The sequence below is a fragment of the Ixodes scapularis genome, unplaced genomic scaffold (assembly GCF_016920785.2).
Source record: "Ixodes scapularis isolate PalLabHiFi unplaced genomic scaffold, ASM1692078v2 PGA_scaffold7__128_contigs__length_106722199, whole genome shotgun sequence".
NCBI classification, from domain to species: Eukaryota; Metazoa; Arthropoda; class Arachnida; order Ixodida; family Ixodidae; genus Ixodes; species Ixodes scapularis.
The window spans coordinates 48409451-48434788 of record NW_024609882.1 but is presented as its reverse complement, the minus strand read 5'-3'; the positions used below and the strand labels follow the sequence as shown (position 1 = coordinate 48434788).

Here is a 25338-nt window from a genome sequence, read left to right as displayed (position 1 = left end):
ATAAAGGAAATCTAACGGCCCGGGGAAGCTCGCATTCATCGTTATGGAAAACAACAACCATCTATCCACACGTAAGACTCCGCGCGATGTCACGTGCACTTTACGTCACATTGCTTTGTACAGGGTGTCCCCCCTCCCCCGCCCAGAAAAGAAAAAAAAAGTCTTTCTATCACCGAAAAAAAGAAAAAAACAACACTCTCCATCGTCCAACTCTTTTTGCCCGCCAAGATGTAGCGCTACCGGTTCGAACCAGATGCAAAGGTTTCACAACTAACCGTTATCTTAACTGAAATTTCACAGTGACTTTAAGAAATGTGTAATGGTATAACAGGGCTCGTTTGTTCTCGTGTTCGGCAACTGGAGAAAGTCAGCTCCATGCATTTGAGAGCTCGGTTGGCCGCAATTTTCTCAGGCAAATTTATTAGAAAATCGCTTATAGTTTATGAATACGATGCTTGCTAGTTCTGGAACTTTGGCATCTATTTCGAACCGCAAGCGCTACATATGGACGGAGAATACGCGTTTGGTGATGCCTAATTCTTTTTTTTTTTTTCGTTGGAAAAAGCTTTGTAAGTTTTCTTGCACAGACTCTACGGTGCGCAACTTTGATGTCATGAACTGGCCATCACATGTTCTTTTTCTTTTGTTTTTCTCTGAGAATCTAAAGGCTGACATCATATAACAACGACTTGTATGGCGGAAATTCCTCATTTGGAGCACAAACCTACGCGATAAAGTTTTATGTTCGTCAGTGAAATGTACGAGTCGGATGCAGATGGGGTCGATATGTCGGCCAGTAATTAATGTCCAAGAAAACGAGGGTGCTGCTGAGTACAATGAGCTTGGAAACGAAATCGCAAAGAGTACATTATTGTCTGCACTAAAAATACACATGGACTGGAAGGAATACAAAAGTTTTCGGGCGTAGGGCGTCCATCCAAAACTTTTTGAATACCTTCCTATCCACGTACTTTCTTTTTAGTCTAGCACAATTATATATGTTTTGCGATTGCGTGTTTAAATAACTAATGTTTTCATTTTCTTAAGCATTCAGAGTGAATGGCACTCGTATTTGTACCTTCATTGGTTTAAGTAAGGTGCCCTGAAAATTAACACTTTAATGTATTCGTGAAAGTGTGTCAAAAAGTTGAAATGCCGCACAGCCTATATAAACCTATATTATAAAAAAATATAGACCCTAATGGCAGAAAACGTATGATTCCGGAAGACGTTCCTCTCAAAGGAGATGTAATTCTTGCTATAGTTTAATGGTTAGTGTCTTGAAGGCTCATATGCACTGCATTATATTTACTCAAGTGTCAGAAAATTGCACGTTAAGGGTAGACTTTTGGAGCACCACTTAATGAAATGTCGTGTCTGTCAGAAATGTACTCTAAGAAAATCCCGAAATCATTAACTGGTCCTGCTTTACAATAAGAATGAAATCCCAATCACTCTTTTAACTTTTTGAATAGGACAGGTATGTAAACAAATAAACATTCAAGGAAAAGCAACTTTCCGATTACATAGGTCGCGAGGCTAATTTTAAGTTGGAAGCGGTTCCGAAACACGCTTTTATTACGATACATCGTCCCGCCGGAACGTCTTCTAAATGAAATAGGTCTTGCAAAGTAAAATATTGTGCCGTTCCTTTTTCTTTTTTTTTATTTGCCACGTCGGTAGTTTTTAGGCAGAGCGCCTGCCTACAAACCCGAGGAGGAAGGTTCAAATGCCAGTCGATATGCTCGTAATTTGACGAAGGCTTGTTGCGGGTATGACCCTGACTTCGTTTGCACGTAAAATGATGCCCCGGTCTTTTAAATACGCCCTGTTCTCAGCTGGGGCGTGCCAAATGCCCTTCGTTGGTTTGTTACGTTAAACGGCAAAATTTGATTACTTTCATTTTTCTTTTTTGAAGAGAAGTAGAAAAGTATTTTTTTGTTTTTCTGGCATACTTGTTTTATATAAGTGCTTGAAAAATGGTTTGTTCAGCGTCTTTCTAAGCACAGACACACTCTTAACGGGGGGCCAGTTCTTTTTCAGTTCCCCCAGTCTGGACAGCCGAGCCATCCAGCAGCCGTGTAGTTCTTGGAGACCGCGTGTCCCTCGACTGCAGCGCCGAGGGCTCGCCGACACCCCGGATCGAATGGAAGAAAGCCCGAGGTAAGATAAGTGACACTCTAGTTGTCTAAATTTTGTCAAACAACGGCTTGTCTGGGAAATAGGAGTGTCGTCTTTTTTTGTTTCCACATAAATAAACGACACGTCGCTTAACGACCACTTTCCGTCCAGATATATCGCTGGTGATCCTGACTAGAGTATATTTATATGCTTCGCTTGCGGAGCAGAGTATTGCAATGGTGCTCCCAGGGCTGCCCTCCAGAATCCAATGCTGCACTGCGGGAAGCGATCGACGCTTCTGCAGGAGCCCCGAAGGCACGGACGGCGTGGATGTCAGGCGGCGTTCGGCGGCGTGCGGAGCAGAGAAGATATAGTGTGGCGAATCGCCGTGCGTGCTCCGGCTTACCGTCATCTATTGCCTGTTTTTTTTTTTCTATGCCCTCGGTATAACATTGTACCGTCGACCCTTCGCAAGCCGTCGCTGGTCGTTGTTGTCTGCTCCGAGGAGTCCGCATGTGCCGATCGCGTATCCCAGGCAGCACCGAGTTCTGGGCCAAAACGTGGCTTGCGTCTGGCAGTTTAGGGCATTAAAAAGCCCGAAGAAGCCAAAGGAGTGCCAAACCTGACCTCCCTTGGCAACAGTCTGGGTACCTTGGCCCTAATTCGCCAAACAAGTGCCAAACTTAGGCTTCGCTGCCGGGTAGTTCGGTTATTATCTGGCATCTTCGGGCCTAAATCGCCTAACAAATGCCAGAGTTAGGCTTACTGCCCGTTAGTTCGGCAGATCTTTGGCATTTTTGGGCCAAAATCGCCAAACTAATGCCAAAGTTAAGCTTCACTTTTTGATAGTTGGGCTATCACCTGGAACATTCGGGCCAAAATCGCCACAGATGTGCCAGAGTTAGGCTTACTACCTTGTAGTTCGGCAGAGCTTTGGCATTTTTGGGTCAAAATCGCCGAACTAATGCCAAAGTTAGGCTTCACTTTTTGACAGTTCGGCTGTCACCAGGCACATTCGGGCCAAAATCGCCACAGATGTGCCAGAGTTAGGCTTACTACCTTGTAGTTCGGCAGAGCTTTGGCATTTTCGGGCCAAAAAGAACTAATGCCAAAGTTAGGCTTCACTTTTTGACAGTTCGGCTGTCACCTAGCACATTCGGGCCAAAATCGCCACAAATGTGCCAGAGTTAGGCTTACTACCTTGTAGTTCGGTTGAGATCTGGCATCTTTGGGCCCAAGTCGCCAAGCGAATGCCCAAGTTATGCTTCGCTTCCCGATAGTTTGGCTGTGATCTGGCAGCGACGGGCCAAAGGTGCCAAACAAGTGCCAGAACTATGCTTACTGCCTTGGAGTTCAGCTGATGAGGTATTTGATGTACGCGGGTGGTCTTCATCTTAATTAAATAGAAATCAAGTTTTATTCGGCTGGCAACTTTATCTTATTTTGGTTGTCTCTTGATTTCTGCAGTCCAAAGGTTGGCTGAATGTTTTGACGCGGCTGGAGCAGGCTTTGCAAACGCAAATTGTGCCAGATGTTTTACTCGCGCGTAGGTACACAAGCCAATATCGGGACGCGCCGTGAGACTGGTTCGACATTATGGCGCGTTCACACCGGCGATGCGATCTAGTCGCGCCATAACTTTCATCGCAAAAGCGACCATCGCGGGCAAAAAGTGACGGATTTTGAGCAGTCGCTTGCTGACCCGTCGTTTTGCGATGCACTCTAGTCGCGGAGAGGCCGAGCCAACCAACGGCGTTCGGAGCGAGAGTTTTTGAGACGCGACTCGCCAACGAAGGCATTGGACTCGCTCATCGCGCACGCCAAATTGACCAACTATTACTTTTTTTTTCTTTTTTTTTTTTTTTTTGCGATGCGATTTAGTTGGATTTCGCGACTGCTATCCCCGTTGTGAATCCGCCTTTACAGAAAGTGCTGCCATTGAGCTAACACTGCGCAAGACGGATGTGCGCACGTCTCAACAAGATATATCATTATTAAGGGGTGTCCAAACAGGGCACTACAAAACGCACGACTCCTACAAATCGTGAAAATTGAAGCGGACGCGCCCGCTTCAAGCCCGCTTCAATTTTCACGATTTGTCGGAGTCGTGTCCTGTTTGGACACCCCTTTAGGCGGCGCATTGCAAAAGCGAGCGTTGCTCTGTGCGTGTCTTGCATTGTGATTGAGCACTGTCAAATCCTAGCGATAACAAAGTGCGGAAACGACCGTGGCTCTATGGCGCGGTTCCCGCATCACACTTGGGGGATGAAAATGAAATCCCGGAAATTGTACTATTTTAGCGTGTTGATACTTTTTAAACATTAAAAAGTGGAGACACAAAAGGGACGATAAAGACAGGACAATCTTTGAAGTTTAAAGGCCGCTGTACAAACGGGACGTTCTGCAGAGAAGAACCTTCTCTCCCGAAGCTGGGGGACGGGGAGGGAAAGGTCAAGCGTTGGATTCAAAGAGGTTTAGAGAATGGGATTAGCCTCGGGGCGAGCCATCCTCTCGAGAGGGAGTGGGGACGGAACAAAGCTGCCGTGGGGGTTCCGGCTAAAAGGTGGAAGAAAGTTGAGCTAGTCAAACGGCGACCTCGGATCCGAGGACGGGCACGCCAGAGAATCTGAAAATAGCTGCTTGATTAGCCGGACGACCCAGTGCGGTCTACTGGTTCTAGAAGGTGACTCGGATGAAAAAAACTCGTTTTGGTCGAAAACTCTAAAAGCATTCTGGACGTGAACTCTTGCCACAAATAAAAATAACACATGCATGAAAAACTGCGAAGGCACCTAAGATTTCGCCTCTGATGTGGGAATGCGTGAGCATTACAGGCAGAGTTATGTTGGCGCAACTTGCAATAAAGAAAGAAAAAAAAAAGTTATGTTGGCGCAACTTGCAATAAAGAAAGAAAAAAAAGAGTTATGTTGGCGCAACGGATAGCGCGCTGGTTTCACGATCAAGAGGGCCTAGCTTCGAAACAGGGCTGGTTTTTTTTTCTCGTGTTCCTTTTTTTATTTCGTTTATTTTTTTTTTATTTTTTTTGTTTGGTCACGTGACAAGAAAAATCACATGAACAGAATTTTTCTCGGCCAAGTCACCAGAGATTTTTTTTTTCTACTTTCTCCTTTTCTTCAGTCTTTCTTTCCTTTTTTTTTTTCTTTTTTTTTCGGTTTACGTTTTCTATCGCAAAACTCTTTGCACCTATTTCGCGTTACATTGGCGTTAGCCAGATCACTTTATTTATGGCAGGGAATTCTGCCGTACGTATCTTATGTTCCTATTACCAACCCTGGATTTCGTCCGGCAACCAGTTTGGGAATGACGACGCCAAATTTGTGTTATAATTTCTTTGAGGTTTAAGGCCTCGTTATCCGTCGGTCTCTAAGATTGGCTCTTCAAGTATATTTTGGGAAAGAGTTGACGACAGGTATTTTTAAGGAGCACGTGTGTCGACCACATTGCTGAAGCGCCTCTAGTGTGATTTTGGCCGTAAATAACTGGAGGCCCCGGGCAAACCAACCCAATGGAGAAAAGTAGCTACCTTTCTGGTTTCATAGAGAGCTATGAAAGTCAGAAGGGACGAATCCCAGCCGAGTCAAACTACCGGCTTGCAAACGCAATCGTGTTGATAATAGCGAGAAGGAGTTTGTATGACACTCTGTGGCGGTGCGCAGAGGAGGCTATGACAGAGGGTAAAGGCACGGAGGTAATATATACTTTTGCCCAGTCACCTCGCGAACGGTTGGGTATTGGCTGCAGAGATCCATTTCGGGTTGTTTTATTACGGGATTATATCTTGGTTTCTTTGTTCCTAGTTTCACAGACAGAACGAAATCGCTTTTCTCGTGTGGTGTCACGGCGGGAAGACAGAAATCAATCAAGAGTACCGAAATTCGACGCTTGTGCTCGTTCTATAGCGCTTCTAAAAACCGTGCGATCACGGCTGTGTATCGTCAACATTGCATAAACTGCCGTTACTTGTACTCGTATTGCATCGTGAGGGAACGACTATGACTGGGTAAACAGAAATAGGGAGAATGGGTGCGTGTGATTTGTTGAAGTTCGAATCAACAAATCGAGCTTCAACGAATGCGATAGTATTGCATTTACTCAACCAGCTATATGAGTTTTCAGATCCTTCCAAGTATGCGATTCGTGTTCTGCCAGTGGTACCTCAGTTAAATTAAAAAAAAACAAATCCACGTTAAAAAAATAAAAATTACGGTGACTCGATGATTCGGCGCGAGAGCAACTCTCGCGCCGAATCATGTTTCACGTAAGCGTAATCTTGGGTTCGATGCACGACGAGGGGTCTTCAATCATAAAAATATTTTGATTACGATTATTTGCTGCGCTAAAAAATTGAAAGCCAAGCAGTGAAGACGATGGTGTTCTTATAAATATTATATACATTTTATTTTACACTGTTTGAATACGCTGCCGTCGTTATGTCCTTGAATTATTGGCTAGCTTGTGGCGGACAGGGAAGTCTTGCAGGACCATTATGATAGGACCTACACTAAACCTGCCGCGCTTCGAAAAATGTTAGTTCAATGCATACCAGCTTGTTCAAGGCGGACGAAGCGTTACGCATCCGGCAAAGCGCATTAAATTGCTGCCCGCGACGTTTTTTTATTTTTTATTTATTTTTTATTTTTTTATTTTTTGTGCAGCGAGATAATTTTTAGTCAAGCAGCACGCCCCCTCTACGGCGGGTTATGCCGGATTAACGGAGGCGTCTCCTAATCCATTCTCCGTGTTGGTCCCTCGGGGGAGGGCGGTGAAGGGAGGAAAGGAGGGCAGGAGAGGAGGAAACGCAAAAAAAAAGTGGAAAGAGCGAACTTTATTTTCGGCTTCAACCTGAAAACCCGCCCGCTCCATGGGAGTACCGGAAAGAGAAATCTTGGCGGAAGGAGAGGAAGCGAAGGAAGTGTACGCGATCCCCCTGTCCCGCGGGACCAGGTACATCGGGCAAACGGGGCGATGCCTCAACCACCGACTCCGAGAACATCAAATGGACGCCGAAAGAGCTGCTTCGGAGTCCAAGCACCCGATCGTCATTCACGGGAGAAAATGTCCCGGTTGCGCTCCTAATTTATGTAATAACAAAAACGGCTTGACATAACAAAAATAACAATTTAATTAAACGTCGCGCCTCCAATGCGGGAGGCATCTTCAGTAGAGCACAGAGCGAGTGAGAGTCGCACAAAAAAGTTCGGCTATTTAGGCATAAAGTTTGTGTACACGTTCGGCAGGGGGCCACGGTTCTTCTATACCAGCGATGAATCACTTCCGCATTTGTCATTCTGGATGAACCAAGATTCCAGCAGCTTCCTCGGTCCCTACCTTATATATCTCGCCATGGTCGATGCCTTGCCAAAGTCAAATTGGTGTCCTGACGTCCATGCGTGGTCGACGAGTTCGGACTTGAAGCGGGTGGCGTTCGTGGAATTGGCGACATCCCGTGCGTGTTCTTTTAGTCTTGTTATTCTTTTTCGTCCCGTCTCTCCAATGTAGGAAGCGTTACATTCCTTGCAGTGCACCTGGTAGATCACGCCTCTTTCTGCCTCTGGCGGGGTCAGGGTCTTTTGGCATGGAGATAACATTGACAATAGACCGATACCACCAAGCGAACTGCGCAGGCACGCGCATTCCGGAAGTATTGCCGCCGCCATGCTTCTTGTAGTCATCGCTCTCCGGCTTCCCGGCTGAAAAGGGCTCATGTGGGCGTACATCATAGTTTGGGAAGCCCTGGTGTTAGCTTGGATTCTCCTGCATATCAGTACTTTATAAGATTGTGTTGTGTGTGATGTCTTAGTTTGTCATCAGGCGCAAAAAAAGTTTCAGTCGTCTTATCGCTTTAGAATCGCTTTGTCGTCTGCTTCGTCGTCGTCCGCTTCTTCGCCTTCGTGAACGCGCGTGAACCCACTGCGTTCACGCTGTGGTCTTACTGCAACAGCGGCAAAAACAACGAGGCCCCTTCTCCCTCGAGCACTCCGGGTGCTCGTACGTCTCAATAAACTTGGAAGCAAGTGAATATCTACCTCAACGTGAAAGAGCACAAAATTCGAGGGACCATCGGCTCGGTGTAGCACCGCGGAACAGCGTCAAACGTATCGGTGAAACACTGAGCTATGTTGTGCGCAGGCTTGGGCATAACTTTTATTCGACAATGATGTAAGACGAGCTCAATAGACATTCTCGGAGAGCAATAGTTTTCTAAAACTCGTTCTATTCTGGTTGAGAGCCTTTGCGACAGGGTACATATGAACTGCGGGGGGAAGCGTGCACACAAAGAAACGATCTACAAAAAGAGTCTGCCTGACGAGCCGTAACAACTCGCATTTGTCAAAATGAAACGTAACCATGAGAGATATGCCTGAGAACTTCGGGTAGAGATGAGCTCTTGTGTACAGTTTCTATTCAATTTTATTTGATTTGCCCAAGCTCCGAACGGTAAGAGCTGACCGACGGGGAATGCTTTTTTCCGCTGTGTCGATTGGTGTTAATACAGAATGGATCAATAACGCCAGCAAAATCAGATTGTGGCATAATAGCCCACTAAAAAAAATTAAGTCTGATATTGAAAAAGTCGTTCTATTTCAAGTTATATATATATATACATACCGAGAATCGCTGCTCTTTCTTCGGTGATTGTACTGATCTTTTGAAGCACAGTTGTGCTCAAAACATGTCGTATCAATAACAGTTGTAACCACCAAAATGCATCAGCCAAACATGGTATTAAAAACGGTCGCCGCAAGGCAGTGTGGAAGTTCCGATATACCGCTACGGAGCGAGTGCTCTGAAAGATTCCAACGTACGGAACACTTTGGTACGCCCTACTACGTCTCATGCCCTGAGTAAGCTTACACTCTTTAGTTATCGTGCAATGGGGTGAATATAAATTATGAATCAAATAACGAAACAAATCTCAAAATGCTTTTTCCTGCCGCTCTTCTACCGCTCTCTTTACCTGTTTTAGACGCTCTTTTTGTGGGCTGCTTTCTTCCGGGAAGACATAAAAACCGATACCCTTTTGCCTGGTGCTGTTATTGTAGCACCTTGACACAGAACGGGTGAAGACACCCATTAAAAACCGTGAGTAAACGGCCGACTAAAAGTTTCGTGCTAACCTGAAAATTCCCAAACGCCGGACGTACAACGCGCCTTGACGCGGCCAGAAAACTGGGGAGGACTACAGGTACCAGAATGCACCGCGGTAGCGGTGGCGTCGTGCAACTCCGTGTGAGATCGGTCTATTGTTCTTTCGTACCCCCAACGGCCTAAGGGCGCGTCCCAATGCCTCCGTGATGCACACGACGTCACGTGTTCGTTCGGCTCGATCCGGGCGCCGACGGGACATTTGTTTCTTAACGCGATTGAGAAACCAGTCGGGGTAGTTACGTTTTTTCAAAGCCTCCCGCATATGACTAAGTTCTTGAATGCTAAGTGTTGACTTAGATGGGACAGTTTCTGAACGATGAAGTAACGATCTTACAACTGAGCTTTTGTGTTGAGTAGGGTGATGAGAGTGGTAGTCAAGAAAGTTTTGTCTGTCACATGGTTTACGATATACGGATGTCTCCATCTTAAAAAAAGGTTCACTAGTTCTATGGACACGTACATCTAAACGCGGCAAGGTACTATCGGTTTCATGTTCGCAGGTGAACTAAATTGAGGGGTGGACACTATTCAAATTGCGGTGAAAATCAGTTACGTTCTCTCTGTTAACCATTACAAAAGTGTCATCGACATAACGACGGTAGAACTTCACGGGGAAATCAATGCCAGACATTACCTTTCCTCAACATATTCCATGACGAGATTCGAGACGGTTACGGAAACTGAACTCCCCATAGGGCATCCGCTGACCTGATGATATAAGTCCCCATTAAAACTAAGATTACACTGGTTGAGACAAAAACGCAAAAGGTGTATAACGTCTTCAACAAGGAGGGTTGTACGAGTGGACAACGACTGGTCTGCCAACAACCGGTCACAGGCGACATCAACCGCCAGGGCGTTGGGGACATTAGTAAATAATGAAATCACATCATAGGATACCATAGCCTCGTGCGGTAGCAGGGTCTGAGCGCGTATAAGTTCAACAAAGTCATGGGAATTCTGGACGCTAAACTCATTTTTTCTTGTAAGAGGGCTCAGAATCATAACCAGATATTTGGAAAGGCTGTAAGTGGATGAACTAATAAAAGATACAATCGGGCGTAGGGGGCAACCCGGTTTGTGAATTTTGGGGAGTCCATACATCTTGGGTGTTGCGGCGTCAAAGGAGAAGAGACGACGGTATAGGTCGTCACTGATGCGTCCTTTCTTTTTCAGCTCTCGAAGGTGGTCAACTAACTCTCTTTCGGACTTAGCAGCGGGATCTCTTGATAGCCTCACGAAATGGTGACTGTCGTTTATAACTTCATACATCTTCTTCATGTAGTCATCCCTATCAAGCACAACGGTTCTTTTTGCTTTGTCGGCCTTTAAGACAGAGCTGTCTGACTTCAACTCATTAAGAGCAATGCGTTCTTGTTGACCAACAAACAAATGTCCCATGGGCGCCTGGATCGAGCCGAACGAACACGTTACGTTAAGGGTTTCGGGGGCATTGGGACGCGGCCTTAGGCCGTTGGGGGTACGAACTGTATACAAACCCTACAGAACAATCGCCAATGTTATCTCCAAGCCAAAAGACCCGACCCCGCCAGAGTCAGAAAGGGTCGTTATCTACCAGGTACAGTGCAAGGAATGTGACGCTTCCTACATTGGAGCGACGGGACGAAAAAGAAAAACAAGACTAAAAGAACACGCACGGGATCGCCACCCGCTTCAAGTCCGAACTCGTCGACCACGCACGGACGTCAGGACACCAATTTGACATTGACAAGGCATCGACCTTGGAGGGGGATAAAAGGTGGGAACCGAGGAAGCTGCTGGAATCTTGGTTCATCCAGAACGACAAACGCGGAAGTGATTCATCGCTGGTAAACAAGAACCGTGGCCCCCTGCCAGACGTGTACACAAACTTTATGCCTAAATAACCGAACTTTTTTGTGCGACTCCCACTCGCTCTGCGCTCTACTGAAGATGCCTCCCGCATGGGAGGTGAAACGTTTAATTAAATTGTTATTTTTCTTATGTCAAGCCGTTTTTGTTATTACATTTATCACGTCTTCGCCCGGCTTCTGGAGTATTTTTGAGCTCCTAATTTCACCGGCACGACAGCCATGGGAGGCCACTGCGAGCAAATGGGGAGAGAAATAATTGAGGCCTATCGGATGGCAAGAAGCCCGGTAAACATAACCACCCCGTCCATTTCGCTCTCAAGAAAGGAGATTATCTTTCTGAGGCCCTCAATGGAAGCCGAACGCTGACAGACTAGGCAAGGAGACGAGGTCACCGAAAGAAAGCGGCCTTTCGTTTTATGCGTTGTTGATGCCCCTTCGACCTCGCCTTTTGCAAATCCTCCCCACCTGCTTTTGCGTCTTCGTGTGGCTGTCAGCGAGCGCGACAGCCGCTTTAAGCAAATAAAAAAGATGAAGCGAAACGCGTGACTCAGCGTGACCTCTCTACATAGGACGCGTAGGACAAAAACGTTTGGACGAAAATTTGTCACGTGACTTTCTCTGTCACGCTGATGGGATCTCTGGGGCTGTCGTTTTCGCCGTTTGCCTAGTAATAGAAATAAGCAGGCCACGTAGGTCCGGTTTTCGAACTGGGCTCTTCAGTGTTCTGTTGCTTTCGTGCGTTGCAGACGCGGCCGTGTCTTTTCGTCGTAAACGGTCGGAATACGTCCATGCCAATTTTTCGGTAACATTCATTTTTTGCACCGGAGTTTGTGGAATACTTGGGATGTGTTTGTTGGACAGGCTTCGACAAAAACTGCTCTTCGCCGACGACGAGACGTCAGTTGAATGTGTGCAACCTTCTTCCTCGAATGTGTTTGTGGGGTGCCCGAGTTGGATTATGCATCTATCAAGGATTACATGATATCGCTCTTTTATTAGTAAGTGCACTGCAAGCATGATTCTGATAGTCGTCCTGCTTTCCTTTCATTCTCCGCGGTTTTACGTGTGACGAGTTTTGCTTGGCATGAGGACAGTGTTAATTGTATTTTATAATTTGCTTTTCGTTTTACAGAGAAGTGTGACCTTTGTAAATATGTTGAGAATACACTGTGTATAATGATAGTTGTTTAATAAACTTCTGGGAGCGATCGAAAAAAATTGTTTGTCCGTATAAGTGATTGGATATGCAACAAATGACATGCAACGTACACATACTTGCACGACGTTCGGCCAATACGAAGCAGACGCATCGTAGAGTTTTCGCACAATATTACGCGAACGCTAGGCCGGGGCGAAACAGATGTACGGCAATACCTGCCGGGTATCAAACGGTGGTGCAAAACTGGACAGTTGAGTGATATTGGAACCGACTTTCGGCCGGCACTGGCACGATACTGCAAAGTATTGCCGTGCTGCTTGGGAACGAAGGTGATGACATCTTACTATCGTGCTTCCAACGCTTATTTATTTTATTTCTCTTCTGGGACGCGTAAAAGAGCACTTCTGTGACACACCAGAGATATTCGAAACTTGGGCTGGCCTCTCGGCTTTCTTTGCCACTTTTGGCACTTATTTGGCACTTCAGTGGGTAGCCAGAAAAGAGCCAAACTTCGACATGCCCCGAATCGACAAATTAAGATTTACTGCGGCAGTTATGGCTCAAGTCTGGCACTTACTTTGGCACAACTGTGGCGGACCAGAGAAAAGCCAAACTCGGCGAGGCTGAAATACCGAAATTAGGCGTTGCTTTGGTAGTTATGGCTCAAGTATGGCACACTTCGGCACTCCTGTGGCGTATCAGAGAAATGCCAAATTTTGGCGTGTCCGAATTACCCAAATTAGGCGTTGCTCTAGCAGTTATGGATGAATTATTGCATCAACTTTGGCGCTCCTCTGGCGGACCAGAGAAACGCCAAGCCTTAGCACGTCCCAAATACCGAAATGAGGCGTTACTCTGGCAGCTATGGCTGAAGTATGGCACCAACTTTGGCGCTCCTCTGGCGGACCAGAGAAACGCCAAACCTTGGCACGTCCCAAACACCGAAATTAGGCGTTGCTCTGGCAGTTATGGCTGAAGTATGGCACCAACTTTGGCGCTCCTCTGGCGGACCAGAGAAACGCCAAACCTTGGCATGCCCCGAATTCCCAGTTTAGGTTTTACTATGGCAGTTATGGCTCAAATCTGGCACCAACTTTAGCGCTCCTCTGGCGGACCAGAGCAACGCCAAACTTTGGCATGTCCAAAATACCCAAATAAGGCATTGCTCTGGCAGTTATAGCTCTAGTATTGCACTACTTCGGCAATCCTGTGGCGGACCCGAGAAAAGCCAAACTTTGGCACGTCCCAAATACCGAAATTAGGCGTTGCTCTGGCAGCTATGGCTGAAGTATGGCACCAACTTTGGCGCTCCTCTGGCGGACCAGAGAAACGCCAAACCTTGGCACGTCCCAAATACAGAAATTAGGCGTTGCTCTGGCAGTTATGGCTGAAGTATGGCACCAACTTTGGCGCTCCTCTGGCAGACCAGAGAAATGCCAAACCTTGGCATGCCCCGAATTCGCAGATTAGGATTTACTATGGCAGTTATGGCTCAAGTATGGCACCAACTTTGGCACTCCTCTGGCGTACAGGAGAAGAGCCAAACTTTGGCATGCCATAGGATCGCCCAACTAAGGCTATAGTTAGGCACCGTACTTTGGCACTGATGAATGCCATGGTGCAAAAACCTAACTGCGCCAAAGTTGGGCCCTTATGTTTGCCAGACCTTTGCCCAAGTTGGACATTCCTCTGGCGTGCTACCTGGGATCCCTCCGCGAGCACCGCAGACGTGAGCAAGGCGATCGTTTTCGGTTTCATCAGGTTCCCGGGCTTTCAAAGTTGTTTGAAACATTGCTCGCGGTACAACACAACGCGATTAAACTGGATCCAGTGGCTACACATGATGCTCATTGGTCAAACAAACTTGCAGTACGTTCGATTTTAGTGTACGGTCTGTATTTCGCAAACGCAAATCGAGAAACAGGCTCTGCCCGAAACTTGGCGATTGGTAGGTTTTTTTCCCTCATGATCGTTTCATTCAGTTCGCCGCACATGACCGCTTCTCCGACAATACTGAGTTGGCGGCGCAAGAAAAAGGGACATTGTACTCTGGTTTTGCTAGCATTGTCTATACAGTTGCTCTAGTTCGGACAAGATGCCAATGGCTCAGAAGCTACCATTTTTTTTTTTTTTTTTTTGCTTCGAAAGTAACATGCAATTTTCGGAAATTATCACTAACGAAATGGCGGCCAACGTACATTTCGAGTAGGTGGCTAAGTAGCTATAAATGGTGTTGGTAAAAAAAAAATTACCTTTTGTTTTTTATAAAATTTCCAAAAATCGTTTGTAACTTTTGTATCAAACGACGTTCAGATCTCGGACTTTGGCAGTCGGTCCCAACCGCTAGATTTACATTTTTGTGAAATCCCGAGAATTTCGGGACGCGTAATTGTATTTTTATGGGTACAAATTTTTTGTTTGTTCTCTATGAGCATTGTTCACATAGCGTATAAAGGAAGCCTGGCACTGGGAGTGTAGATAGTGATAGCCATTAGGGTTGTCGGCACAGCCGCGAGTTTCTTGTCGTCTTAAATTTTCGATTTCGTATAAGGAGTGAGACCGGGCTGATAGATAACGAGATACAAGTGGAACTTTCTAGAGCCACCGAGAACTAACAAATCGCAGGGAGTGGTGGGATCCCAGCTTTCTACGTATGGCCGCATCTGCAACAAGATTACTACGTTAGCCAATAAGAATACCTTGGAGCGAATCACTGTACAAGAAGCCCGAGCATGCTGAGCCGCGGACTGCGTTTTGGCAGTTGACAGTGAATAACAAAATACATTTTTCAAGCACAAAAAAAAAGCGAAGGAGATTGCATAAACTTATTTCGTTGGCCTATACTCCGTGTAAATACTCCGTCTCGGTATGAAGTATGACTGCAGCCGACGCCACAGTTCGATCGAGCCAATCGAGCATTTCCCAAAGCACCCACCTCGTCACGGGGCTCGTTTTTTTTTTTGTGCGCTTCCTATTACCGAATAAACCAATCAAGCACAGTGAATGCGCCAATATCAAGCACAGTTCTTTGAGCACTTATTTTTTTCCTGGGTATGTAGGGCCCAAAAATGTCCGAAAGAGCGGAGGTACAACCAAATTATTATCATTATTCTGTTTTTTACTGGGGAGGGGGGGGGGGGGGCAGAGTCTTGGTATCTTGGCTTTATATTCGCCGAACAAGTGTCAAAAGTTAGACTTCATTGGTGGTAGTTTGACTGCCATCTGGCATCCTTGGGCCCAAATAGTCAAACATGCTAGCTAGTTTGGTCAGAGCCTTTGGCTTCATCGCTGGTTTTTCGGCCTATTCCTGGCATCCTTGGCTCCAGTCTAGAACCTTGGAAATTATGTACGAGTCGTAGATAAGTCAAAGAAACGCCAAAGAAAGGTACTCGGGTACTAACAAACGGCTCGGAGCAAAAATATATTAGCCCGAGTTAAGTCTTCAGGATTGCCAAACTTGCGCCAAATAAGGCGCGTGTCCGTGGCGTGCTATTGGGGCTATACGTGGGAAGAAATTATCCACATGCGAGTCTTGAAAGAGCGTTAATTTTATAAGTAACCAGGCAATTATTGTTCCTCCTTAAGCTTTTTTTTTACAGTTCTTATGTTATTGAAATGTTTCAATTAATGTAAACTCTGATGGATCACTTTCTGCTGAAGATCTTAGATACCAAGTATTGTTTTAATCTTTAAGGGTATAGACCAGACATGTACATGTTACTCAGAAAAAGTAACAAATACCGTAACTCATTACTCGCTCGAAAAGTAACTAAATATGATAATCATTACAGATTGTCCAGAAAAACGCGTTACGTTACCTTAAAAATAGCGAGTTGCTTTTCTCGTTACTTTCACGACGAAATGCACAACTGTTTTTTTTTTTTTTTTTCATGCTGCATTGCTTTCTTTGGAGTAGTCTTACTTTTTAAGCAGTAGCTGCTTCTCCAAGTTTTCGTCAGTTATCTTTCCCCGCTTTCCTATGAATACATCTCCGGCGACGCTAAGGAGTCGTTCTACTGACGCGCTCGAGGGAACGGCAGTGTCGGGCTTCAGGAAGAGCTGGGGAATCTGGATTCTCCTCCCCCTTTTGTTCTCTCTGCTTCTAATGTTCCACATTGACAGTGGTTCTTTGCCTTCTCGTGTTTTCAAGGTCCGGGTTTACATTTGGTCTGTACATGATTAAAAAAAGTTTAACCAGCGAATATTATTGTGTTCTCTTGTTAAAGGACATTTGAAGCTGTAGAGTTCGACTGACATGTACAGCGATAAACGCTGCTATACTGTCATAATGTTTAGGTTCTTCTGGGGGGTTGCCTATCTGCCTTTGTTGCGATAGACGCATACTCAGGTTAGAATTAATAGGAGGCTGTTTTAACAATGTTGTACACGTTACTCCACAAAAGTAACGAAACACCTTTACTCGTCACTTGGCCACAAAACTAAGTGGGTTTCTCGTTCCTTTTCGTGATAACTAGCTAAATATGTTATTCGTGACGGAAAAAGTAACTAGGTAGAAGCAACTCGTCCCTAGTAACGCCTATTTCACGAGAGCACTCCAACATTTTTAGCACTTTATTCGTGTCAAATTATTATATTTTAGGAACTTAAATTCAACGGTATGTACGAAACTTAGTAAAATTATAGGGTTATGGTTGTAGTTTATTTTAATTGAATAAAAAGTTACCATATCAGGTGTCTTTCTCAGGAGGTGTTCATGGTGTTTTTCCAAATTTATTTTCGAGTAATGTGAATCAGCAAAAATGATACCTGGCCTTAACTTCGTAGGTTAGAGGGAAACGTACACAACGATACATTAAAATAAATATTTAGAGTTTGGCCCAACGCACAAATAGAAATAGAAAGTTAATACTCTATATAGTTAAGTGAGATGAATAAAAGTTACCTTATCATTAATAGTCAACGAGTGAAATTTATATTCTTTCGTCGATCTCAATTTTATACACAATACAAAGTTTAGAATTGTAATAAATCTGTAGAATTTGCCAGAATGTATAAATAGACAAAAATCTCGGTGATTTAAACTTTTGTCATAAATATTTCCCGAAATATTTTTGTCAATCGCTATTTACTGCACAATATAAAATTCGCAAGCTTTTCTACAAAAAAAAAATGACCTAGACAAACAGCGAAAAGTAACTTCACCTCTAAGATAGGACGGAAAAGGAAGGACTAAACAAGAGCCTCTAATATAGATTTTGTTCGCCTGTTTGGATCTGTTGCAAGCGGGGAATTCCAAATTTGTGAACATAAAAAATAAAATAAAAAAAAGGTTGACCTAACTTGAAGGGGGGGGGGTGGAGAGGGAGAGAGAGACGTGATTATATACATGATATTAATATTGTCGAAAAATTACAAAGCGACAAAGAAAAAAAATGTTTCACTACAATGTCACCGTTCACGACATCTTAAAACTTCATGGCTCAAAGGGGCCCTGCAAACATATTTAAGCTTCTACCTTTTTTGTGGTCTTCCCGTCTCTTGGTGTTCGGGCAAGCCAGCGGGCACGGAGAGAGTAACTAAATATCAGTGCGTCATATTTTAACCGGACGACGCCTAAACCTCCTCCACCGACGAGGGCGACCCGCGGTACCGAAGGCGTGCAAAATGTGACGTCTTTGGTCCTGGGCTTACTACTGGTCAGAGCCGCTAAAAGCTTCTTTTTGGTCGAAATACAAAATATAAGTGTCGCGAACTGTTTCAATTATTTATAAAAGTAGTTTTTGTTCAGTATTTTAGATCAAAAAAGAAACGAATGCAGTTTATGAAGTACGGAAACAAGAAATGACCTTTCGACGTACCCGCCACCAAGCGGTGGAAAAGGCGGCGCATACAAGAAAGGAGTAGTGGGATCAGGCGCCGACGCGGAAATGTCTCGGATGTACGCGGTGGCGCTGCGGTCGTATGGACAGTAGGATCCGACCGGCTCCGGGCGTTCCGAAGGCCTTCGGCGATAAGCTTTGTCTTGCGGTTTGGCCGTTTCGCGGTATGCCAGCGCGAAGTTGGCTTCCATTCTGAACTGATCTTTACCCCGTGTTTGCTGTCGTTTGTGGCCAATGAAGTGTCATGCTGAATTAGTGTTTAATCACGCAGCAAATGATATGAAAGCCGCTCCGGCTGCCCGCCGCATACAGCCTATCCAAAACATGCTTTAGTGGCGCCCTCTCGCGCCGTCGACACGGAGTACGGCAGCCGTGGGGCGCTCGATGAGCTCACTGCGCCTCCTCTAGTTCACGGCCACTGAAGCAACGAAGGACGTCATGAGGGAGGTTATTTTTGGCTTGTTTTTGTAATTCTAATTTGCCTATAACTTTTAAAATAAAGCGAATTTCGAGAAAAGAAAAGTTTCACTAAGTTAGTACGTTCAGTGCGGTCAGGTTCGGTGCAAATTAAAAACCAGTCAAAAAGTCCTTGCAGGGCCCCTTTAATATTCTCGTATTTCAACTATCTTACAGTAGCGTTCAGCGTTTCATTGTGTTTCTGTACTTTCTTTTATTAAAAAAATTGCTCTCGCCTAGGGCGTTTGTTCCACTTTAAGGCACATTCTCGAACACTATAGTTTATAGCGAAAGACTCGCTATTTTGGCTGAATCTCTCAACAAAGTAGCTCTTTATTTACATTCTCTCTGCAAGGAAAACCGTAGACAAGCTATTTTCAAAAGAACGATCTCGAACGGCCGAATAAGTTGCGGCGCGTCATCCGGGTTCCACAAAGCGTCTATTAGAGGAGAACCCGAGAGAAAACTCAATCTCAGAGCCGCCCTACGGCACAAAACACCGCACTGCCGAGCGCGTGCGCCTACCGCACTCTGTATCTTTCCTACTTCGTCCGATACGATACTCTCGGAACAAAACAAAGCCCCCGCAGCGTCGTAAGTTATTGCGAGCTAATAAACACCGACCGTGCTCGCGCAGAGCGCACAAAGGAGCGTCCTTAAGAGCGTCATGAGCGCGCGTTAGGGAACAAAACGTTAACGGCGGAGACAGCCCTCGGTTGCCGTTCATCGTATAAAAGCGTCGAGCTGAAAGTTCCCATTAGCACAGAGCGGCTTAGGATTACGGAAGGCGCAAAGTATACGAGGCCTTCCCTCCTCGGCATCTCGCAACAGCCGGCACAGTCGCAAGGGTTTATGGCCACGAGCGCGCGCTCTGCCCAGCGCGAGCGGTTCTCATTAGTGCGTCGGCAAATCAGGATCGCAAACAATGCGCTCTTCGAATACGGGACGGCTTTAATTAAAGGAACCTCGCCTGACCTCGCTCCATCTTCGTTGAGTGCCACTGAGTTTTTCGTTAGATTGTTGCGATCATCTTATATTTGTGATTTATTCGAGCGGGGCTTTGATGTCTACGCAGTGCGCCGTTATATTTACCGTGATGTTTTCCATCGCTCTATATGTCTTACGTATGTTTTGGTTTTCTTCAATTTTCTCAGCGTTTTTGCGACGTTGTGTGTACTATTGATCGTCACTTTTTAGCTTAATGTTCTGGTGATACTTTTTTTCTTCGTTCTGGCACCTCCTAAATTTAATTAGTCTATTAGATTGTGAATATAATTATTCAATTTTATTTTTTATATCCCCGTTTTTCAGAATTTTGGATTAACCATTTTAGAATTGTCGGCTGACTTCTGATTTTTACTTCTGGAACAAGCTCCGCTATGCCGATATTAATAATCAACCCCGTTGCCGTCTATTGAAAGATTACTCCGTCTCTCTTCTCTCAGCTATATTCCTATTTCTGTCTTCTTCACGTACATCAATACATTTTTGAATCTTATTCGAAATATGCCTTCCTTCATTTCATAATGTCTAGATTGTGTTTAATATGACCGACTATATTCTACAAATTTTCTCTTTCTTTTTTTCTCCTTCGTTTTCACTCTTGTTTCAACATCTTTCTAAGATATTTAGTATGTTCTCGTGTTTTATTTCATTTATACATGGCAGCCTTCTCCTTCTCTCTTCCTTTCTCTTTTTCTGTCTGAATCTCTTTCGACTTTTCTTGCAGTTTGCATCTTTGGTTTGTACCTTCATCTTTCATCCACCACTTTTCTTTATTATTATTTTATTCATGACCCCGCCCCCTTTTGCTCACACTTAATTTTTACATGGTCTTCACAGTCCTCCTAGCTTCACTCCCTGAATTTCTTTCAATTTATCTATAAGTGCCTGTGGCGGTGTGTGTGCATGTTTGTGTCCTTCTTTGTTTTACTTTACTATAGTCCTGCCGTTATTTTTTCTATTTCGCCCTATTTCTCTTTCTTCCTCAATCATTTCTATTAATTCGTGTCGTTTTTTATACTCGTAATGTCCGCCCTTTCTTCATATCTCCTACTCTTCATGTATCGTCTGCTCTATTTCTTTCTACTCTGTATATCTGTTTTTCATAGTTCTTGATGTTTCCCATGCACCTCTCCTTTTAACTGTTATCACTCAGCAGCCCACTATTCCCATTCTTCAGTCTTCAGTTCACTACGCTTCGCTGACGTTTTTCACATCTTTCTCCAAATGTTGCATGCTTCTATTTTCAGCATCATTTTTTATTTTCGGTCAATATCAATTTATTGTTGTTGATGCTAAAAGGCGCAAAAATGCCGCGCGTTTTCCAAAAACAGAAAACTCGTAGCTTAAAAAATAAAAGAATATTACCGCTGAGTGTTTATCTATTCACGAAATCGTCGAATTAAAAAAAAATGTGCAGAGTCTGCTGCGCCGCAACGTTATTTGGCATCTTTCGGTATTACTTTTTCTTTACCAAGTACGACGCGTCATCACGTAAATTCCTTGAAAATAAATCAGTTGAAAACGGATACACTTAGGCCTTTCCATTATAACTTTGAACTTTCAATGCCCGAGGTGAAAGAAGCCACTAAAATATTTTCCCTGATCAACAAACCCATAAAAATGCAAAAATAGGGGACACCACTTTTGTATGGTGCTTTTAATCTCCAAGATTAACCGAGGGAAAATATATTGCAGATAGCGAATTTAAGACCCAGAATATAAGCCTTCGGTTCTTCCCAAACGTGACGCCCGACCTGAACTGTTGTCATTTTATGGATTTCTTGCTACTTAGCACCTGATATTTAATGCTGTAACATTAGACACCCTAGAATACGACCACTTGTATTTGATTAAATATATTTTGGCTTATTTAAATTTTCAATGTAGATGACTATGGCGACTTAAAACTTGTGCGAATCTGAGCATTGTTTATATTCGAGACACTAAATAAAAAAGTATATTCAGGATGTGGATAAAAGCTACGTTAAATTGGTTTTATTTTATATGCAAAATGGGCAGCCCCCAGCAATTTTACTGACGCATTGTAAGTTTTATTTCTCCACACCCAAAACAAAAAAAAACTATATATGTTTCATGTTTGCAGTGCAAAATTACATGCTGAGTACCAGGCACGCAGTTAGTATTTTGTGTGGGTGTGTGTGTGTGTGTGGGGGGGGGGGGGGGGAGAGCCCATGACAAAATTCTTCAGGAGGCGGAGGGGGATGATGAATCCCTAGCAAAATGAAGATTTCGGGGGAAGGGGGAACGAAAAGGCAGCCCCCCCCTCCCCCATACGCGTCTGTTGAGTACTCTCGAATAAAAAGTATGGCATTTCATGATTCTGGGCAACGAGCATTATTTTTTTGTTACCTTAAGTTGACAATTTAATTTGTACGCAGACATGTGTCTGTGTTGTCCCCTTTTTTCTTCTTTTTTTTTGTCCTAAGTCTCGGGTTTTACAATGTTGAAAGTTCCCCAGCTCGCTTGCATCTTTTCTGTAATTTCTATCCTTAGTAAGAGGTCCAGTTTCGATGTTTATAAATGCAAATTCTTGTAGCTGGGTAAAAAAAAGGCATTTATTAAGCCTTATTGTATAGATTGTAAAATAACTAGATGATATAACTAGTTAAAGCATGCAAAATGGGTTTAATGGGACGATGCTCGTTTCTGGATCGCACTGTGGCGGATAAGCCAAAAAAATTGCTGCGTGCTTCTAGGGCGGTTCTCGTGATTGTCGCCGTCTTTTCTCTTTGACCGATCGCTGTTGAAGATATTCAACAGGATGCCGCATCAGGTATTTGTCCACTTGCCAACTTTAAGTCGCATGATCAAACGTGGAAATCCCGACCTGTATGTAATTCCGTTATCCGTCCCAGTTTCCCCATCGTTTTAGGACGCATTGGCTGGTGAATAATTACGATGTCTCCGACCTTTAGTGCATTATGTTGCTGTGTCTTCGCATGGATGTGCCGAACGAAGCTGCAGAAGGTAGTCGGCCATCCATCTTTTCCAAAACTGTGCCACGAGTAGTTGTCGGTAGTTCCAGCGTTTTCACAGTTCATCTGCCCTTCGTTGTAGCGCCTCAGCGTCTTTGAATGACGGCAATGCTGTGAGTCGCTTGCCGATCAGGAAATGAGCAGGAGCTAAGGCTCTTGGCTCGTCGTGCTCTCAATGCATTAACGTCAATAGTCGTGAGTTCACCGCAGTCTCGACTTCTTGTGCCAGAGTGCTGAGCTCGTCGAAGTTTAGTTAACTTTGTCCAAGAATTTTTCAAAGGCAGAACTTCAAGCTACGAACCACCCTCTCCCAAAAACGTCCCCACCAGGCTGCCCGCTCAGCGCTAAATTCCCAGGATACATGGTAGTGGGCAACGTAATCTTGGACGTTCTGTGGCGTAAAGCTGTCCATACCTACTTGATGTCTTTAAACAACCTTTAGAAGGTGAGAGCGTTGTTCGAGTAGATGACCTTTGTAAGACCTCTCCGCGCTACAAAACGACGTAGTGTTAATAAGAAGGTGTGGGAAGACATGCTTCATATGACTTCAAGGTGGACCGCTCTTGTCACTGCGCACGTAAAGAGAGCTATGAAAACTTTGTTCGGGGTCACGTTCTTGGTATAAACGGGTTTGTTGACTCGACGCAATCAGCAGGTAGAGGAGCTGTAGGTGCTGACAGTTGCTAGAGACGATATCTGGAGCAAGCAGGGCAGTTCTGTATACATTTCTTTACCAGTTATTTGCCTCGAATAAGCCAAAATCTTTCACGCAGTTGCGTTAGTGTCTCAGGAATTCCTCCTTCTAGAACTCGGATGTGTGCACTTGAGATTATCAACTCCGTTATGCGGTGGTTGGCCGGTAGACTGAGAGGATGTTTTACTTCTTCTGTGAAACGCAATGCTTTAAGCCTTCCGCCTACTCGCAACGCTCCATTGTTGTCAAGAAAGGGGTTAAGCTCAGCGATCTTCGAGATTATATTTACTTGCCGTTTTTCTGTTTTTGAGGCTATCTCTTCAAAGAATACCGTGTTTTGAACATGTGTGATCTAGTACAGTTCTGTTTAGGTTCCTTCGTCTGCTGAAAGGTGATTTGCTGACAGCTTTTCGCTTGAACAGTATTACGTGAAACGAAGTATCCAGGCAGTAACTCGGATTACCTTCTGCAGACTCCTGTAACGATGGAGATCGAACAACGGCTCGAAAAAGCTCGTTCAAGCTGGTAGCACAGCAGCAGTTATGCAGCCTTCCTCCTCTTCCTGAGCTTCTTCAAAGCAGTGGCCGGGCCATTCAGAAATGGGTCTCCGGAGCCACACTGCACCTTCCCACGAAGCTTGGGCACCCTTCATTTTTTTGGCAGGAATTCCCCTAGTCAGAAAATTGACCGGGTTATCCTTTCCTGGACAATACGTGAAGTGGGAAATGCTGTCAGCCATTGAATCTCTTGAATCTCTTCAACGTGATTAAACATGAGGAGGATACATAAAAGGGGGGACGGACAACTTCGTTGTCCGTCCGCCCTTTCTATGTATCTTCCTCATGTTTGATTACTGTTACCAACATGCTCCTTTTGTACTTCAACGTGATTTGCGACAAACGTTTCCTAGTGCTGCAATTGTCCTTGAATCCACTTCAGAGTAATCATGGAATCTGTCCACATGTAGCAGGTGAAGTTCTTTGTGCCAAACGTCTTCTGGACGTACCTCAAAATCCGTGCTCCGATGAGTGCTGCTCTCAGCTCTAACCGTGGAAGCATTTGTTTTTTGAGTAGAGCAAAACGAGCCTTTGCTAGTAATAGACGAGAATTTACGTTTCCTTCATTGTCAGATGATCGAATGTAAACTGCAGCGCCATATGCTTGAGGACTGGCATCCATGAACACATGCAGTTCGGTAGACCGCTACAATCCTCGCAATTCATTGAATACCAATAGGATTATAGCGAATGCTTGAAGCAGATGAAGTTTGTTGCATCATTGCTCCAATCATTGCTGATCTCCACAGGAACCTCAACGTCCCATAAAATGTTTTGTTTCCAGAGCTTCTGAAGTATCCCTTTCGCCCGAATCGTGAATGGTGCATTTAGACCCATAATATCGAAGATTCGCACCGATGCTTGGAGAATGAAACTCTTATTGTTGACTCGTGACTTCAGTAAGCCTAGGACGATTTCCAGCCACACCCTAAAGGTGTCTTCGGACCTGCTCCATACCACACCTAGAATCTCTGTGTCTGGTGTTCTTTCTGCGGGTCCATAAGGAATCTCGTCACCATCTTCAGTGAAACGCCTTTGTAAATCCTTGTAGTTCGATGTCCACTTCTTCATTCTCATTCCAGTCGCTTGCATAATTTCTTGAGTTTCCGTGTATATTTTAAAGGCGTCATTCTCATGTATACGGCTCCAGTAAGGAGGTCATCGGCATATAATGACTGAGGCTGTCTTGTCCCTGTTTGTGTAAGGACGCATCGAAAATTATTCTCACTTACGTTGTTGCGGACTGTTCTCTCACTCCTGCATGATGTTACATATAGTAGAGATGTTCGGGCTCATTCATGGTGTCATCTGCTACTGCGTCGAAAGCCACTTCTGCTTGACCGTCTTGCACGTACTGACGAATAGCGCTGTCGTCGTTCTCTAGAAGCACCTTGTCCCTCTGCAGCTTGCTGACTTGTGCACGCAGCCTAGCTTCTGCCAGGTTCGAGTACCTCGTCTTCATAGGCTGACTTGACCATAGTGCCTGA

At 44.7% G+C, this 25338-nt stretch overlaps 1 protein-coding gene across 1 annotated transcript in view; it reads left to right on the top strand.

Annotated features, from left to right (window-relative positions):
- LOC8027808 (Down syndrome cell adhesion molecule homolog) overlaps positions 1-25338 on the top strand; it is a 232735-nt gene that overhangs the window by 132944 nt on the left and 74453 nt on the right. The window contains exon 12 of the mRNA XM_042286222.1: positions 2044-2163. Coding sequence (XP_042142156.1) covers positions 2044-2163 — 120 coding nt within the window. The remainder of the gene's footprint in view (positions 1-2043; positions 2164-25338) is intronic.